Source organism: Oncorhynchus clarkii, chromosome 2 (genome assembly GCF_045791955.1).
Source record: "Oncorhynchus clarkii lewisi isolate Uvic-CL-2024 chromosome 2, UVic_Ocla_1.0, whole genome shotgun sequence".
In the NCBI taxonomy this organism is placed as follows: Eukaryota; Metazoa; Chordata; class Actinopteri; order Salmoniformes; family Salmonidae; genus Oncorhynchus; species Oncorhynchus clarkii.
Window position 1 is genome coordinate 44,096,500 of NC_092148.1, and position 19,704 is coordinate 44,116,203.

Genomic DNA, 19,704 nt, shown 5'->3' on the forward strand with positions numbered 1-19,704 from the left:
CTAGCACCAAGCTCAGACACCCATGCATACCCCACAAGACATGCCAAACGGGGTCTTTTCACAGTCCCCAAGTCCAGAACAGACTCGGGAAACATACTGTACTACACAGAGCCATGACTACATGGAACTCTATTCCACATCAAGTAACTCATGCAAGCAGTAAAATTAGATTTAAAAAACAGATAAAGCTACACCTTATGGAACATCATGGACTGTGAAGAGACACACACAGGAACACACACGCATAATAATACACACGTTAGCATACGCAATGTACACACACGTACATTGTAATATTGTTGTATGGTGGTGTTATACATTTTGTATTGTAGATATGTAGTGGTGCAATAATGTTATATGATGTACTGTTTATTTTTTTGTTTTCTGTGTGATGTGCCTTAATGTGTTTGGACCCCAAAGAGAGTAGATGCTGCCTTGGCAGCAGGTAATGGGGATCTCAAAATAAAAAAATACCTTGCAAGGCTGCCGGCCCAGACGGCATCCCTAGCAGCATCCTCAGAGCATGTGCAGACCAGCTGACTGGAGTGTTTACGGACATATTCAATCACTCCCTTTCCCCGTCTGTTGTCCCCACTTGCTTCAAGATGGCCACCATTGTTCCTGTACCCAAGAAACCAAAGGTAACTGACTATCGCCCTGTAGAAATCATTTCTGTCATCATGAAGTGCTTTGAGAGGCTAGTTAATATCACCACCACCTTATCCGACAACCTAGACCCACCCCATACCACCACAACAGATCCATGGATGACGCAATCGCCTGCACACTGCTCTATTCCATCTGGACAAGGGGAATACCTTTGTAAAAATGCTGTTCATTGACTATAGCTCAGCCTTCAACACCATAGTGCCCTCCAAGCTCATCACGAAGCTCGGGACCCTGGGTCTGAACCCTGCCTTGTGAAAACTAGGTCCTGGACTTCCTGATGGGCCAACCCCAGGTGGTGAAGGTAGAAAACAACACCTGCGCCACGCTGATCCTCAAAACCGGGGATGCACAACAGTGTGTGCTCAGCCCTCAGCTCCATGTTCACCCATGACTGCGTGGACACGCATGTTTCCAACACAATAATCAAGTTTGCTGAAGACTCAACCGTGGTAGACCTGATTACTAACAACGACGAGACAGCCTACAGGGAGGAGGTGAGGGCCCTGGTGGAGTGGAGTTAGGATCTATCAACACAGATGACAAGATGGTGCCGACAGAAAGGGTTCCCTCATTTCTAGTCCTAAGGAAACTCAACATTATTTTGTTTATTATGTATTATTTCTTACATTGTTTGCCCAGAAAATCATGAGTGTTAATACAGTGCCTTGCGAAAGTATTCAGCCCCCTGAACTTTGCGACCTTTTGCCACATTTCAGGCTTCAAACATAAAGATATAAAACTGTATTTTTTTTGTGAAAAATCAACAACAAGTGGGACACAATCATGAAGTGGAGCGACATTTATTGGATATTTCAAACTTTTTTAACAAATCAAAAACTGAAAAATTGGGCGTGCAAAATTATTCAGCCCCTTTACTTTCAGTGCAGCAAACTCTCTCCAGAAGTTCAGTGAGGATCTCTGAATGATCCAATGTTGACCTAAATGACTAATGATGATAAATACAATCCACTCGTGTGTAATCAAGTCTCCGTATAAATGCACCTGCACTGTGATAGTCTCAGAGGTCCGTTAAAAGCGCAGAGAGCATCATGAAGAACAAGGAACACACCAGGCAGGTCCGAGATACTGTTGTGAAGAAGTTTAAAGCCGGATTTGGATACAAAAAGATTTCCCAAGCTTTAAACATCCCAAGGAGCACTGTGCAAGCGATAATATTGAAATGGAAGGAGTATCAGACCACTGCAAATCTACCAAGACCTGGCCGTCCCTCTAAACTTTCAGCTCATACAAGGAGAAGACTGATCAGAGATGCAGCCAAGAGGCCCATGATCACTCTGGATGAACTGCAGAGATCTACAGCTGAGGTGGGAGACTCTGTCCATAGGACAACAATCAGTCGTATATTGCACAAATCTGGCCTTTATGGAAGAGTGGCAAGAAGAAAGCCATTTCTTAAAACCGGTTGATGACATGGCAGATTTACGCCCCCTTTGGAGGAATTGGGTACCCCTAGTAAACTGAAAAAAAAAATGTCAAAAATTGCTAATATATGCATATAATAATTATTATTGGATAGAAAACACTCTAAAGCTTCTAAAACCGTTGGAATTATGTCTGTAAGTATAGCAGAACTCACAGGGCATGCATTCTTCCAAACTAGTTTTGTGGTCATGAAAGTTGGAGCAACTTTGACATCATCGCCCCCACCCTTCCCAACCACTTATGGATCTGGGGACACTTTCTATCTCTTCCACTAGATGTCCTCATTCTGTAGAGCGTTTAATCGTTCAAATCGCGCGAGAATTGGCTCTATGGGAGTGATTTGAGTAAGTGCCGCGAGAAAAAACCTGTGCGTTAGGGCGCGAATTGGTCACAGCCATTCCTTTGTTCCAGCACTCCTGGGAAGAGCAAACGATGCCCGGTTGAATTGAAATTTGTTTTGTGTGTTTGAAACATTATAAAGCTTGCTTCTGCACTTAGTTTGACCTGTTTAGTCGACATATAATATGTAATTTTGAAGTTTTGATGCGCAACTTTTCCGGACCAGAGGACATTTTGGGTGCATTTCAGCTGATGTTATTAGCAGTAGCTAATACAAAGACGCAAGACTTGAAACCAAACGATGTATTGGGTAAGTATGAAGCCTTCCAGAACATTCTGAACGAAGACCATCGAAGGTAAGGGAATATTTATGCTTATATCTGTGTTTCTGTTGACTCCAACATTACGGAGAAATGTAGCTTGTATCTGAGCGCCGTCTCAGCATATTGAATAGTGTGCGATTTCTGTAACGTTAAAAATAAATGTAACAAAGCGGTTGCATAAAGAAGCAGTGTATCTTTCTAACTATATGTAGAACATGTATATTTAGTCAAAGTTTATGATGTCTATTTACATTATCTTGCCGCGCTACCTAGATTTCCTGCGGACATTTTTGAGTAATTTCTGAACATGAACTCAATGTAAATGGACATTTATGGATATAAATGGCATATTATTGAAAAAAAAAAAATGTACTGTGTAACATGTCCTATTACTGTCATCTGATGAAGATTTTCAAAAGGTTAGTGAATGATTTATTTTTTAATCCTGCTTTTATAATTTTATATTTTCTGGGACAAAATGGCTGCCTCTTGTCTTGGTTTCGGTGGTGGTCTAATATAAATATGTGGTGTGTTTTCGGCGTAAAACATTTAAAAAATCTGACATGCTGGGTAGATGAACAAGGTGTTTATCTTTCATTTGAGCTATTGGACTTGTTAATGTGTGGAGGTTAAATATTTCTAAGAATATTTTTGCGTTCCATGCGCCACGGTTTGAGCTGAAGGGGGGGGGGGGGCGTTCCTCTAGAGGAACTCCTGGCATCAACAGGAGATATCCATAAAAAGTGTTGTTTAAAGTTTGCCACAAGCCACCTGGGAGACACACCAAACATGTGGAAGAAGGTGCTCTGGTCAGATGAAACCAAAATTGAACTTTTTGGCAACAATGCAAAATGTTATGTTTGGCGTAAAAGCAACACAGCTCATCACCCTGAACGCACCATCCCCACTGTCAAACATGGTGGTGGCAGCATCATGGTTTGGGCCTGCTTTTCTTCAGCAGGGACAGGGAAGATGGTTAAAATTGATGGGTAGATGGATGGAGCCAAATACAGGACCATTCTGGAAGAAAACCTGATGGAGTCTGCAAAAGACCTGAGACTGGGACGGAGATTTGTCTTCCAACAAGACAATGATCCAAAACATAAAGCAAAATCTACAATGGAATGGTTCAAAAATAAACATATCCAGGTGTTAGAATGGCCAAGTCAAAGTCCAGACCTGAATCCAATCGAGAATCTGTGGAAAGAACTAAAAACTGCTGTTCACAAATGCTCTCCATCCAACCTCACTGAGCTCGAGCTGTTTTGCAAGGAGGAATGGGAAAAAATTTCAGTCTCTCGATGTGCAAAACTGATAGAGACATACCCCAAGCGACTTACAGCTGTAATCGCAGCAAAAGGTGGCGCTACAAAGTATTAACTTAAGGGGGCTGAATAATTGTGCACGCCCAATTTTTCAGTTTTTGATTTGTTAAAAAAGTTTGAAATATCCAATAAATGTCGTTCCACTTCATGATTGTGTCCCACTTGTTGTTGATTCTTCACAAAAAAATACAGTTTTATATCTTTATGTTTGAAGCCTGAAATGTGGCAAAAGGTCGCAAAGTTCAAGGGGGCCAAATACTTTCGCAAGGCACTGTACATACAGCCGGGAAGAACTATTGGATATCAGAGCGACGTCAACTTACCAGCACTACGACCAGGAATACTGCTTTCCCGAAGAGGATTCTCTGTTCAAACCATCTAAGGCATTCAAACTATTTCCAGAGGCTGACCCATAACAATGTCGCCGCAGAGTATATTACTAATGTCCAGTCTCTAGATAACAAGGTAGACGAAATTAAGGCTAGTGTTGCTTTCCAGAGAGACATCAGGGACTTTAACATACTCTGTTTCACGGAAACATGGCTCTCTTGGGACATGCTGTCGGAGTCGAAACAGCCACCTGGATTCTTTATGCGTCACGCAGACAGGAATAAACAACTCTCAGGGAAGAAGAAAGGTGGGGGTGTATGTTTCATGATTAACGACTCATGGTGTAATTGTAATAACATACAGGAACTCAAGTCCTTCTGCTCATCAGAACTAGAATTCCTCACAATCAAATGCCGTCCATATTATCTCCCAATATAATCTTAGTCGGTTATTGTCACCATGGTGTATATCCCCACCAATCCGACACCATTACGGCCCTTAAGGAACTTCACTGGACTCTATATCCGGAGGCTGTATTTATTGTAGCTGGGGATTTTAATAAAGCAAATTTGAGAACAAGGCTACCTAAAGTCTAACAGCATATCAATTTTAGTACCCAGGCTGGATCACTGCTACTATATCTTCTGCGATGCATACAACGTCCTCCCCCGCGCTCCGTTCGGCAAATCCAACCACGACTCCCTTTTGCTTCTCCCCTCCTATAGGCAGAAACTAAGAAAGGATGTATCCGTGTCTAGCTCCACGCGTCAAGATTGTTTTGATCACGTGGACTGGGACATGTTCAGGATAGCCTCAGAGAATAATATAGATTTATACGCAGATTCAGTGAGTGAGTTTATAAGGAAGTGGCATAGGAGATGTTGTTCCCACTGTGACTATTAAAACCTACATTAACCAGAAACCGTGGATAGGTGTTGGCATTTGCGCAAAACTGAAAGTGCAAACTATCGCATTTAAGCACGGAAAGATGACCGGGAACATGGTCGAATACAAACAGTGTAGCTATTCCCTCCGCAAGGCAATTAAACAGGAGAAACATCAATATAGGGACAAAGTGGAGTCACAATTCAATGGCTCAGACACAAGACGTATGTGGCAGGGTCTAAAGGCAATCACGGACTACAAAAATAAAACTATATTCAATCTCTCCATATCCCAGTCTGCTGTCCCCACATGCTTCAAGATGGCCACCATTGTTCCCGTACACAAGAAGGCAAAAGGTAACTGAACTAAATGTCTATCGCCCCATAGCACTCACTTCGAGAGACTGCTTCGAGAGACTAGTCAAGGATTATATCCACCTTACCTGTCGACCGAGACCTACTGCAATTTGCATACCGCCACAATAGGTCCACAGACAATGCAATCGCCATCACACTGCACTATAACATCTGGACAAGAGAAATACTATAAGGGCACAAGGCGAGACCCAGATGCAGACATGGGAGGCAGATGGTTTGAGTCTTTGATATTTATTATATCCAAAAGGGGTAGGCAAGAGAATGGTCGTGGACAGGCAAAAAGTCAAAACCAGTCCAGGAGGTACAGTGTGGAAGGCAGGCTCGAGGTCAGGGCAGGCAGTATGGTCAGGCAGGCGGGTACAGAGTCCATAAAACAGGTAAGTGTCAAAACCGGGAGGACTAGTAAAAGAGATTAGAAAAGGCAGGAGCACGGGAAAAACACGCTGGTTGACTTGGAACATACACGACGAGACAGGAAACACAGGGATAAATACACCAGGGAAAATAAGCGACACCTGGAGGGGGTGGAGACAATAACAAGGACAGGTGAAACAGATCAGGGTGTGACAAATACCTATGTAAGAATGCTGTTCATTGACTACAGCTCAGCCTTCAACACCATAGTACACTCCAAGCTCATCATTAAGCTTGAGGCCCTGGGTCACAACCCTACCCTGTGCGATTGGGTCCTGGACTTCCTGACAGGACACCCCCGAGTTGTGAAGGTAGGAAACAACATCCCCACTTTGCTGATCCTCAACACTGGGGCCCAATAAGGGTGTGTGCTCAGCCCCCTCCCGTACTCCCTGTTCACCCATGACTGCGTGGTCATGCACGCCTCCAACTTGATCACCAACAACAACGAGACAGCCCATAGAGAGCAGGTGAAGGCACTTGGATTGTGGTGTCAGGAAAACAACCTCTCACTCAACGTCAACAAAACAAAGGAGAGGATCGTGGACTTCAGGAAACAGCAGAGAGCGGACCCCCCTATCCACAATTGAGAGCATCCTGTCGGGCTGTATCACCACCTGGTACGGCAACTGCACCGCCCACAACCGTAGGGCTCTCCAGAGGGTAGTGAGGTCTGCACAACTCATCACCGGGGGCAAACTACCTGCCTTCCAGGACACCTACAGCATCCAATGTCACAGGAGACTGAGAAATATCTTCTATCTCAAGGCCATCAGACTGTTAAACAGCCTTCACTAACACAGAGAGACTGCTGCCTACATACAGAGTTGAAATCATTAGCCACTCTAACAAATTGATAGTTAGTCACTTTATTAATGCCTCTTTAAAAATGATCTTTACATATCTTGCACTTCTCATCCCAGATGTACAGTGCCTTGCGAAAGTATTCGGCCCCCTTGAACTTTGCGACCTTTTGCCACATTTCAGGCTTCAAACATAAAGATATAAAACTGTATTTTTTTTGTGAAGAATCAACAACAAGTGGGACACAATCATGAAGTGGAACGACATTTATTGGATATTTCAAACTTTTTTAACAAATCAAAAACTGAAAAATTGGGCGTGCACAATTATTCAGCCCCCTTAAGTTAATACTTTGTAGCGCCACCTTTTGCTGCGATTACAGCTGTAAGTCGCTTGGGGTATGTCTCTATCAGTTTTGCACATCGAGAGACTGACATTTTTTCCCATTCCTCCTTGCAAAACAGCTCGAGCTCAGTGAGGTTGGATGGAGAGCATTTGTGAACAGCAGTTTTCAGTTCTTTCCACAGATTCTCGATTGGATTCAGGTCTGGACTTTGACTTGGCCATTCTAACACCTGGATATGTTTATTTTTTAACCATTCCATTGTAGATTTTGCTTTATGTTTTGGATCATTGTCTTGTTGGAAGACAAATCTCCGTCCCAGTCTCAGGTCTTTTGCAGACTCCATCAGGTTTTCTTCCAGAATGGTCCTGTATTTGGCTCCATCCATCTACCCATCAATTTTAACCATCTTCCCTGTCCCTGCTGAAGAAAAGCAGGCCCAAACCATGATGCTGCCACCACCATGTTTGACAGTGGGGATGGTGTGTTCAGGGTGATGAGCTGTGTTGCTTTTACGCCAAACATAACGTTTTGCATTGTTGCCAAAAAGTTCAATTTTGGTTTCATCTGACCAGAGCACCTTCTTCCACATGTTTTCTGTGTCTCCCAGGTGGCTTGTGGCAAACTTTAAACAACACTTTTTATGGATATCTTTAAGAAATGGCTTTCTTCTTGCCACTCTTCCATAAAGGCCAGATTTGTGCAATATACGACTGATTGTTGTCCTATGGACAGAGTCTCCCACCTCAGCTGTAGATCTCTGCAGTTCATCCAGAGTGATCATGGGCCTCTTGGCTGCATCTCTGATCAGTCTTCTCCTTGTATGAGCTGAAAGTTTAGAGGGACTGCCAGGTCTTGGTAGATTTGCAGTGTTCTGATACTCCTTCCATTTCAATATTATCGCTTGCACAGTGCTCCTTGGGATGTTTAAAGCTTGGGAAATCTTTTTGTATCCAAATCCGGCTTTAAACTTCTTCACAACAGTATCTCGGACCTGCCTGGCGTGTTCCTTGTTCTTCATGATGCTCTATGCGCTTTTAACGGACCTCTGAGACTATCACAGTGCAGGTGCATTTATACGGAGACTTGATTACACACAGGTGGATTGTATTTATCATCATTAGTCATTTAGGTCAACATTGGATCATTCAGAGATCCTTACTGAACTTCTGGAGAGAGTTTGCTGCACTGAAAGTAAAGGGGCTGAATAATTTTGCACGCCCAATTTTTCAGTTTTTGATTTGTTAAAAAAGTTTGAAATATCCAATAAATGTCGTTCCACTTCATGATTGTGTCCCACTTGTTGTTGATTCTTCACAAAAAAATACAGTTTTATATCTTTATGTTTGAAGCCTGAAATGTGGCAAAAGGTCGCAAAGTTCAAGGGGGCCGAATACTTTCGCAAGGCACTGTATATACTGTATTTTATACCATCTATTGCATCTCGTCTATGCCGGTCGGTCATGGCCCATCCATATATTTATATGTACATATTCTTATTCCATCCCTTTACTTCGATTTGTGTGTATTAGGTAGTTGTTAAGGAATTATTAGATTACATGTTAGATATTGTTGCACTGTCAGGAACTAGAAGCCCAAGCATTTCGCTACACTTGCAATAACATCTGCTAACCATGCGTATGTGACCAATACAATTGTATTTGATTTGGTGCCAGGAAAATAACCTCTTCCTCAACATCAACAAAATGAAGGCGCTGATGGTGGACTTCAGGAGACAGCAGACAGAGCACGCCCCAACCCACATTGACGGGGCCGCAGTGGTGAAAAGCTTCAAGTTACTCGACGTACCTTAAATGATAAATTCACACAAAGAGTGGGGTGAAGAAGGTGCAACAGCTACTCTTCAACCTCAGAAGGATAAAGATATTTGGCTTCGCCCCTAAGACCCTCACAAACTTCTAAAGATGCATCATTGAGAGCATCCTGTCGGGCTGTATCCTCTCCTGGTACGGCAATTGCACTATCCGCAACCGCAGGTCTCTCCAAAGGGTTGTGCGGTCAGCCCAATGCATCCCTGTGGGCACACTGCCTGCCCTCCAGGACATTTACAGCACCCGGTGTCATTGGAAGGCCAAGATAGCACCGGAGGAGATGGCTGCCGTTTTACAGCCTCCTAACCAACTGTGCTATTTTGTTTGTTTGTAACTTATTTTGTACATATAGTTGCTGCTAGTGTCTCTTATGACTGAAAAGAGCATCTCGACAGCAATTACTCAATTCGAACTGGACAAAGATTCTTTCTTTAATGAGTCTGATGCGAAGGATATAATGCTCTCCGGAGACCAGGCCCAAATCCCTGTCAGTTGCGTGAAGAAAAGGCGGAGCAGAGGGAGAAATTTGGGGTTTCTTGTTAGGATTTGTAGGCGAGTGAGTAAATCGCCATTACCATCGGTTCTATTGGCCAAAGTGCAATCACTGTAAAACAAACTCGATGATCTACAGTCGAGACTGTCCTACCAACGGGACATTAAAAACTGTAATATCTTGCGTTTCACTGAGACGTGGCTCAATGACGACACGGATAATATAGAGTTGGCTGGGTTTTCGGTGCATCAGCAGGACAGAGCAGCTACGTCTGGTGAGACAAGGGGCTGGGGGTGGTGTCTATTTGTCAATAACAGATGGTGAGCGATGTCTAATATTAAAGAAGTCTGGAGGTATTGCTCGCCTGAGGTTGTGTACCTAATGATAAGCTGTAGACCACACTATCTACCAAGAGAGTTATTATCTATATTATTCATAGCCGTCTATTTACCACCACAAACCGATGCTGGCACTAAGACCGCACTCAACGAGCTGTATAAGGCCATAATCAAATAAGAAAATGCTCATCCCGCCTAGTGGCCGGGGACTTTAACGCAGTCAAACTTAAATCTGTTTTACCTCATTTCTACCAGCATGTCACATGTGCAACCAGAGAAAAAAGGAAAAGAAAAAAACTCTAGACCACCTTTACTCCACACACAGAGATGCATACAAAGCTCTCATTTGCCCTCCACTTGGCAAATATGACCATAACTCTTTCCTTCTGATTCCTGCTTACACAAGCAAAAACTAAAAGCAGGAAGTACCAGTGACTCGTTCGATATGGAAGTGGTCAGATGACGTGGATGCTACGCTGCAGGACTGTTTTGATAACACAGACTGGAATATGTTCTGTGATTGATCCAATGGCATTGAGGAGTAAACCACCTCAGTCACTAGCTTCATCAATAAGTGCATTGTCGACATCGTCCCCACATATCCCAACCAGAAGCCATGGATTAGAGGCAACGTCCGCACCGAGGTAAAGGCTAGAGCTGCCACTTTCAAGGAGCGGGACACTAATCTGGACACTTATAAGAAATCCTGCTATTCCCTCAGACAAACCATCAAACAGGCAAAGCGTCAATACAGGACTAAGATTGAATCCTACTATGCCGGCTCTGACGCTCGCCGGATGTGGCAAAAAACTGTAATATCTATTACAATCTATTACAGACTACAAAGGGAAATCCAGCCGCGAGCTGCCCAGTGACGTGAGCCTACCAGATGAGCGAAATGCCTTTTATGCACGCTGCGAGGCCAGCAACACTGGAGCACGCATGAGAGCACTAGCTTTTCAGGATGACTCTGTGATCACTATCTCCGTATCCGATGTGAGCAAGATCTTTAAACAGGTCCACATTCACAATGCTGCAGGGCCAGACGGATAACCAGGACATGTACTCAGAGCATGCGAGGACCAATTGGCAAGTGCCTTCACTGCCATTTTCAACCTCTCCCTGACCGAGTCTGTAAAACCCACGTTTCAAGCAGACCACCTTAGTCCCTGTGCCCAAAAATGCGTAAGTAAGATGCTTAAAAGACTACCGCCCCGTAGCACTCATGTCGGTGGCCATGAAGTGCTTTCAAAGGCTTGTCACGGCTCACATCAACACGATCATCCCGGAAACCCTACACTAGACTTCAGTGCAGCTTTTGACATTTTCGATGATAGTCTGTTTCTGGAAAAACGTGTGTTATGGCTTTACACCCCCTGCTATAATGTGGATAAAGAGTTACTTGTCTAGCAAAACACAAAGGGTGTTCTTTAATGGAAGCCTCACAAACATAATCCAGGTAGAATCAGAAATTCCCAGGGTAGCTGTTTAGGCCCCTTACTTTTTAAACTTTTTACTAACGACATGCCACTGACTTTGAGTAAGGCCACATGTGTCTATGTATTCGGATGACTCAACACTATACACGTCAGCTACTACAGTGACTGAAGTGACTGCAACACTTAACGAAGAGCTGCAGTTAGTTTCAGAGTGGGTGGAAAGGAATAAGTTAGCCCTAAATATTTCTAAAACTAAAAGCATTGTATTTGGGACAAAACATTCACTAAACACTCACTAAACCCTTATCCGGCGCCATCTAGTTGAACATCATGCACTTAGTGTAGGGATGACCAGAGATTTTCTCTATCTGGCAGACTCACTAAACACAAATGCTTTGCATGTAAATGAGGTCTTAGCTATGGAGTGTGACCATGGCTATCCACACATTTAAAAAACAAGAGAATCGTGGTCTGGTTGGCTTAATATAAGGAATTTTAAATTATTTATACTTTTAATACTTAAGTATATTTAAAACCAAATACTTTTAGACGTTTAATCAAGTAGTATTTTACTGGTTGACTTTAACTTTTACTTGAGTCATTTCATATTAAGGTATCTTTACTATTACTCAAGTAGGTCCAACTAGGTCCAAGAGGCTTCTAAACAGCTTCTACCCCCAAGCTATAAGACTCCTGAACATCTAGACAAATGGCTACCCAGACTTTTTTCAGCGCCACCTCTGGGTGAGTGTTTTCTTGATGGCTTATGGCGGAATACAGCTCATTCAATGCTGTCTTAGTGCCATCCTCTGACTGGTGTTGTATATTAACAGCTACAAATAATACAGATGAAAACTCTCTCGGTATATCTAGACAAATGGCTACCAAGACTATTTGCAGTGCCTCCCCCTCACCCCATCTTTACACCACTGCTACTCTCTGTTGTCATCTATGCATAGTCACTTTAATAACTTTACCTACGTGTACATACTATCTCAACTAACCGGTGCCCAACACATTGACTCTATACAGGGGGGTACCGATATAGTCTCGCTATTGTTATCTTATTCATATCCATATTTTTTTTAACTGCCTGGATGGTTAGGGGCTCGTAAAGTAAGCATTTCACTGTAAGGTCTACACTTGTATTCAAATTGATTTGGGTTATTTTTCCACCACTGCAGACGGAGTATACATCACGCGGCTCTGGTTCCCTCTGCTGGACGTGCCTGGTCTCGACGGGCCCTCCGGCCAGGATTAGTTGGGGATGATTGAGGCTGTTGAGTGATCAAGGGGCAGATTGCTCACCAAGCATACAAGTCCCATAAAGCTGCCATAAGGGTAGCACACAGGATTTTTTTTCAGGGAGAGAGGTTGATCCTTTATAGTCCTCCTCACGGTCTGCTAGAATGGGTCAACGGGCCCAACAAGCGCAACAGGCGGTTCAGGAACGAATGCTTGGAGGAACGAATGCTTGGAGGAACAATGCCTACAAAATGTCCACCTGGTTGAGGAAATCAGGAAGCTGCAAGGAGGAACGTCTACCGAATCGCATCCAAACCAGTTTTTAATAAAGCTAATGGAAAACAACATCATCAAAACCTGACTGTCCCCGTTCCTGTCCGTGCCCGTTCCTCTCCGCCCACTTGTACTTTGGTCCGTTCAAATGTGCAAAGGTAGGTTTTGATGTCGTTGTCCTCCATTATCTTTATTAAAAACAGGTTTGGATGCGATTCGGTAACACCCTAAAGGCCTATTCTGACCTCAACGCTGAACAGGCGGCTAACTATGACGATCTCAAACGGGAGATACTCAGCCATTACGGGTACAACCTGGCCCGTCAGGCCCAACTGGTCCACAACTGGAGGTTCGTGGCCGACACCTCCCCCCAAGCCTAGATGAGCGACCTATTGTGCATCACCAGGGCATGGCTTCTAACCAATGATGCCACCCTCTCCATGATAGACAAAGTGGTCACGGATCGCTTCTTAAGGGCACTACCCCATGACATGAAGAGTGTGACGAGTCTATGCGAGCCCTAGACCTTGGAGGACCTCCTGGGAGCATTAGCGATGCATCAGAACACAGATGCTCTGCTGAAGGGGAGCCGGGCCGAGTTGGGGAACCGTTCGAGTGGATGGAAGGACACCCCCACCGCAGTATTCCCCGGACCGACAGTCAGCCAGGCTAAAGGGCCGCAGACCATCGGAAAAACAGCCGGGTGAGAGCCGACCCGCCGCTGACAACCACAGGTGAATGGAGACCAAAGGAGGTGTTTTGAGTGTGGCGGCCTGAGACACCTCCCATGGAATTGCTTGGGTCGAGACGAGTCAATGCCATCAGAGAGCCCCGGAGACGAAACTGGTCATGCAGTAAACTACGTCATCTCCTCTTGGGCCCACCCATTGTCATGGTGAAAGTCGACGGACACGACACCCAAGTTCTGTTGGACTCCAGGAGTATGGTTACGCTTGCAAACACGTGCCTGCTGGCCCAGGAGATGTCCGTCTCCTGTGTCCACAGCGACACCAAGCAGTATCCGACCGTGCAGGCCAACATAGTGACACCACAAGGAAGCTACTGGATGATGTTGTTGTCAGTGCTGTACCCGAGTTGCCGGTACCCATCCTCTTGGGACGAGATTGTCCACTGTTCGCGACACTGTGGAGGCAGGGGCGCCGGAACCAAACTCCCCTAGTGAACAACCGGAGGAGCTGCTCATTCTCCCCCTCATCTATTTTGAGGGACCAACTGAGACACCTACTATGGGCCGAATGAGGGGACAGTTCAGGACCACCCAGTGGGAGGATAGCAGTGGATGGACAGCTACTTCCGGGGGTGAGTGACTGGCGATACACCAATTTCCAAATCAAGATTAACCTTTCGTTTCAGATGTTGCACAAACAGGGGGAATGTCGAGAGGCGCCCGGTTCCACTGGCCGTGGAAGACTATAGCCGCAGATGTCCGGAGTGTCAAATCACCGCCCCAAAAGCACATTCCAAAATACGCTGGTATCCCTTATCGATCATTGGGTGCCATTTGAGCACATCGCCATGGACATAGTGGGTTCCCTGGTAAAAACGGCACGAGGACACCAGTACATCCTGGTCTTTCACCCACAGATGGATGGGCTTGTTGAATGTTTCACTATAATGCTCAAGCTAATGCTGCAGAAGGTCATTGAGCAGGACAGGAATAACTGGGATCAGCTACTACCCCACCTAATGCTCTCGGTCTGAGAAGTACCCCAGTCCTCCAATGTTTTTTCCACTTTCAAACTCCTCTACGGGAGGAGATAACACATCCTACTGAACCTCGCCAAGGAGGTGTGGGTATCCCAGCCAAACCCCTTACGCAGCGTGGTGGAACACATGGAGACTATAAGTGAGCGAATGACAGCGGTATGGCCAGTGGTAAGGGAAGAAATGGAGAAGGCCAAACGCGCCCAAGTCAAGGTCTACAATCGGGAACCTAACCCCGAGAGTTCCAGGTGGTTGACAAGGTGCTGGTCTTCATCCCCCATGTAAGTTCTTGGCAACATGGCAAGGTGATGAGGTGATAGAGAAGCTGGGACCTGTCAATTACCACATACGGCAGCCAGGGAGATGGAAACCCCAACATATTTACTACGTGAACCTATTGAAGAGGTGGCACGTGAGGACAGCCTTGGCCGTGTTATGGTCAAGACCCAGGACGCCAAGGGTACCAGTGGTTGTCCCGAGCAATGAGGACCTCGGCCCGGCCCAGAAGCAAGAGCTCCGGGAGTTCATCGATCGGAACACGGCCGTATTCGCCGAGAACATCGAACACCAAGTCCACACCCAGCCCGGGAAAACGTTATGAAAGAGGCCATACCGGATCCCAGAGGCCCGAAGGTACACAGTGGCCTATTTGGATGATATCATCATCCATAGCCAAGGTTGGGAAGAGAACCTGATGTGCCTCCAGGCGGTACTGGACGAGCTCAGGCATGCCCTGTTGACAGAAAACCCCAATAAATGCAAGATGGTGTTTGAGGAGGTGGAGTACCTGGGGTATTTGATCGGACAGGGGAACATCAAGCCCCAGGGGAGGAAGGTCCACGTGGTACGTGATTGGCCCATCCACACACCAAAACACAGGTCCAGTCCTTCCTGGGGCTAGAGGGATAATATTGCCGGTTAATTCCAAACTTTGCGGCTATAGCCTCCCCCTTTACTGATCTAACCAGGGCCGGCTCCCGAAAACAGTGACATGGTCAGACGAGGCCGAAGCGGCATTCAGGCGCCAGAAGGAAGCGCTGTGTTCCCATCCGATTCTCATAATGCCCGATCTCCAGGTATTGACATCTGCAACACAGGACTAGGGGCTGTCCTGTCCCAGTTATATGATGGGGAAGAACACCCCATCATGTACATAACCCGAAAGCTGATACCTAGAGAAAAAAAGTACTTGATCATCGAGACAGAGTGTCAAGCGGTGAAGTGGGCGCTGTTGGGCACCTACCTCACCCTGGTCACAGACCATGCTCCCCTGGTCTGGATTACCAGGGTAAGTGACACAAACGATCGGGTCACCAAGGGGTTGTTGTCCCTTCAACGCTTCTCTTTTTCTGTTGTGCACAGGTCAGGGGCAAAGCATGAGAACACGGATGCCCCATCGAGAAAGGAGACATACAGCGTCCTCCCCATTAGGGCTGGGGGGGTGGAGTAGCATGGATTAGCCACCAGGGGGAGACTGTCGATGCACGCTGCTGGTTAAAGGTTGCTCCTGTATAGTTGTCCTCACGGTCTGCTAGAACCGAGGGGCTCGGGTCTTTTCCCCAAAGGAGACCGGAGCCCAGAAGATGGTAACCCGGAGGAGGTTTCCTGGGGGAGACCTATTATTTCTACCTTTGCCTTCCGTCCTGCTAGCTAACGTTCAATCACTGGAAATATAAATGGGATGTACTGAAAGCACGTATATCCTACCAACAGGACATTAAAAACTGCAATATCTTGTGTGAGTTGTGGCTGAACGACAACATTAAGAACATACAGCTGGCGGGTTATGCACTCTATCGGCAGGATAGAACAGCAGCCTCTGGTAAGACACAGAGCGGGGGCCTATGCATATATGTAAATTACAGGTGGTGCACGATATCTAAGGAAGTCTCGAGGTGTTGCTCGCCTGAGGTAGAGTATCTCATGAAAAGCTGTAGACCACACTATCTAACTAGAGAGTTTTCATCTGTATTTTTCGTAGCTGTCTACATACCACCACAGACTGATACTGGCACTAAAACCTCACTCAATGAGCTGTATACGGCCATAAGCAAACAGGAAAATGCTCATCCAGAGGCGGTGCTCCTAGTGGCCTTGGGCTTTAATGCAGGGAACCTTAAATAAGTTGTACCTCATTTCTATCAGCATGTTAAATGTGCAACAGTCTGAGGTCCTGAGCGCTCTGGAGCAGGTTTTCATCAAGGATCTCTCTGTACTTTGCTCCATTCATCTTTGCCTCGATCCTGACTAGTATCTCAGTCGATGCCGGTGACATGGTGCCAGGTTTCCTCCAGACTTGACGTTTGGCATTCAGGCCAAAGAGTTCAATCTTGGTTTCATCAGACCAGAAAATCTTGTTTCTCATAGTGTGAGAGTCTTTAGGTGCCACATATGACAGCCCGCAAACTCCAAGCAGGCTGTCATGTGACTTTTATTGAGGAGTGGCTTCTGTCTGGCCCCTCTACCATAAAGGCCTGACTGGTGGAGTGCTGCAGAGATGGTTGCCCTTCTGGAAGGTTCTCCCATCTCCACAGAGGAACCAAAGGGTTCTTAGTCACCTCCCTTAACCAAGGCCCTTCTCCCGGGTTTGCTCAGTTTGCTGCAAACTTTTTTGGTACCCTTCCCCAGATCTGTGATTCGACACAATCCTGCCTCGGAGCACTATGGTCAATTCCTTCGACCTCATGGCTTGGTTTTTGCTCTGACATGCACTGTCAACTGTGGGACCTTTTACAGACTTTCCAAATCATGTCCAATAAATTGAATTTAGCACAGGTGGACTCCAATCAAGTTGTGGTAACATCTCAAGGATGATCAATGGAAACAGGATGCACCTGACCTCAATTTCAAGTCTCATAGCAAAGGGTCTGAATACTTATGTAAATAAGGTATTTCTGTTTTTTTATGTTTAATACATTTGCTAAAATGTCTAAAAACCTGTTTTCGCTTTGTCATCATGGGGTATTGTGATGTCATCATGGGGTATTGTGATGTCATCATGGGGTATTGTGTGTAGATTGCAGAGGATATGTTTTTATTTAATAAATTATAGAATAAGGCTGTAATGTAACAACATTTGGAAAAAGTCAAGGGGTCTGAATACTTTCCGAAGGCAGTGTAGATTGTATCACCCAGAATGAAGGGTTTGACAATTACTATCATTGAAGTGATAAAAGATAGAAGTAGGGAATGTGGAGGAAAAATATATAGTCTGGAAGGACAGCCTTGAATTGTACATCTTGTCTCATACAATCATTGGTTCCTGTAGGTGCTGGGTAGAGATATGAGGGGGAGACGGTCATGACCCCCTCCTCAGACTTTTTGGCAGAACGCCCAGAACATGTTCTATAAGTTAAGATAGGAGACGGTGCCAGACACATGCAGGAACCAACCCTATGAACTATGCCTATGCTACTTGTCTGTGTAAGCAGTATATAAGACAACTAACGGGACTGCCACGGCAGAGCTATCTTCAGTCCGGTACTTTATGCATCATGCAAGTTGACTGTGACCTCTCCAGCTTGCTGATAATAAATAAGAATTCATTTAAGATTGAGTTCAGGTGTCCCTGGACGTAATTTCCAAGACACAATCAAGCTATTTATTCTCTATTTTAAGACATTTTAAGACGGGCTACCTGTGTTGATTTCAACCCTAGGCATGTAGCCTTGGCAGGCTACCTGTGTTGATTTCAACCCTAGGCATGTAGCCTTGGTAGGCTACCTGTGTTGATATCAACCCTAGGCATGTAGCCTTGGCAGGCTACCTGTGTTGATTTCAACCCTAGGCATGTAGCCTTGGCAGGCTACCTGTGTTAATTTCAACCCTAGGCATGTAGCCTTGGCAGGCTACCTGTGTTGATATCAACCCTAGGTATGTAGCCTTAGCAGGCTACAGCAGGAAAACTGGGGAACTCTGATTTCATATAGAGAATACTGTTCATCTAGAAGAACGACCCTTACGAAAACAAAACTTTCAGTCAGAGTGCAGTATAATTACAGTACACGGCAGTGCTATGCAATTACTGCATCCAAAATAACACAGTGGACTGCAGTTACTGTACTTTACTGCAGTTTCAAAATGTCAATCTTTTTTTTGTAAGGAGAGACTTGGGTGTTTATGAACAACTCGGGTTTATTAACTACAACTTCCTTGAAAGCTATAAGCAACAACCGTTTAGCACAGGTATGGTGGCTCCCATAGGACATCTAAGATGAGTCGAAAGGATCTCACAACAATAACTCCCAGGGGCTAGATATCAAACTAAATCAACTGCTTACTATGGATTTTCATGACAATTACATTGGCATATGCTGTGCAGTGCATGTGAATGGATGCTGGCTACTCTCGCACACAAATTTCCCACCGTTGACAGGCGTCTCTCAATGTGATTTCGGCTTGAGAGTCATAGTTCTCAGTGATGGGGTCATAATAGCTAGCTCCAACCATTCAAAAGTTAGAGCCAAATCTATAGGAAGAAAACTGAAACCGCTCTGTTTTTCACAATCACATTTAACGGCTATTGGAGGTTACTTGCGTAACCCAGGTTCTATAAACTCCGGGGCATTCGGTGGATTTATTATTGGGGGGGTGGGACAACAACATAGCACTCTGGAATATTTGGGGGGACACTTAAACTATACTGACTGGGCCTATGAAGGGGGGCCACGTTTATTACTAATCCCCAAGTCAATCACAGACTACGGGAGGTGCACAGTACCACATAGAGCCATGGCTACATGGAACTCTATTCCACATCAGGTAACGAATGCAAGCAGTAGAATCCGATTTTAAAAACTGTTAAAAATACACAGCGGGGACTGTGAAGAGACACACACAACAGCACAGACACACATACACATGATAAGACACGTACTCTACACACACGCCAAGTGGATTTTGTAGTGTAAATAATGTGATAGTAGAGTAGTGGCCTGAGGAAACACACTTACTGTCTTGTGAAATGTGATGTAATATTTTACATTCTATATAACTGCTTTAATGTTGCTGGACCCCAGGAATGGGGATCCTTAATAAATACAAATACTAATCAAGAAGAGAAGGCTTTTTGAACTTTCAATAGTCTGATTACTAAAACAATTCCTGA

The 19,704-nt window shown here is 45.0% G+C and overlaps 1 protein-coding gene across 3 annotated transcripts in view; it reads right to left on the minus strand.

Moving 5' to 3' along the window:
* Nucleotides 1–19,704, minus strand: part of LOC139368258 (Krueppel-like factor 5) — a 45,282-nt gene that overhangs the window by 24,174 nt on the left and 1,404 nt on the right. The window contains exon 2 of one of the 3 annotated variants that reach the window (XM_071106983.1): nucleotides 11,503–11,510. The exons of the other annotated variants lie outside the window; for them this stretch is intronic. Coding sequence (XP_070963084.1) covers nucleotides 11,503–11,510 — 8 coding nt within the window. The remainder of the gene's footprint in view (nucleotides 1–11,502; nucleotides 11,511–19,704) is intronic. 3 annotated transcript variants of the gene reach the window in all.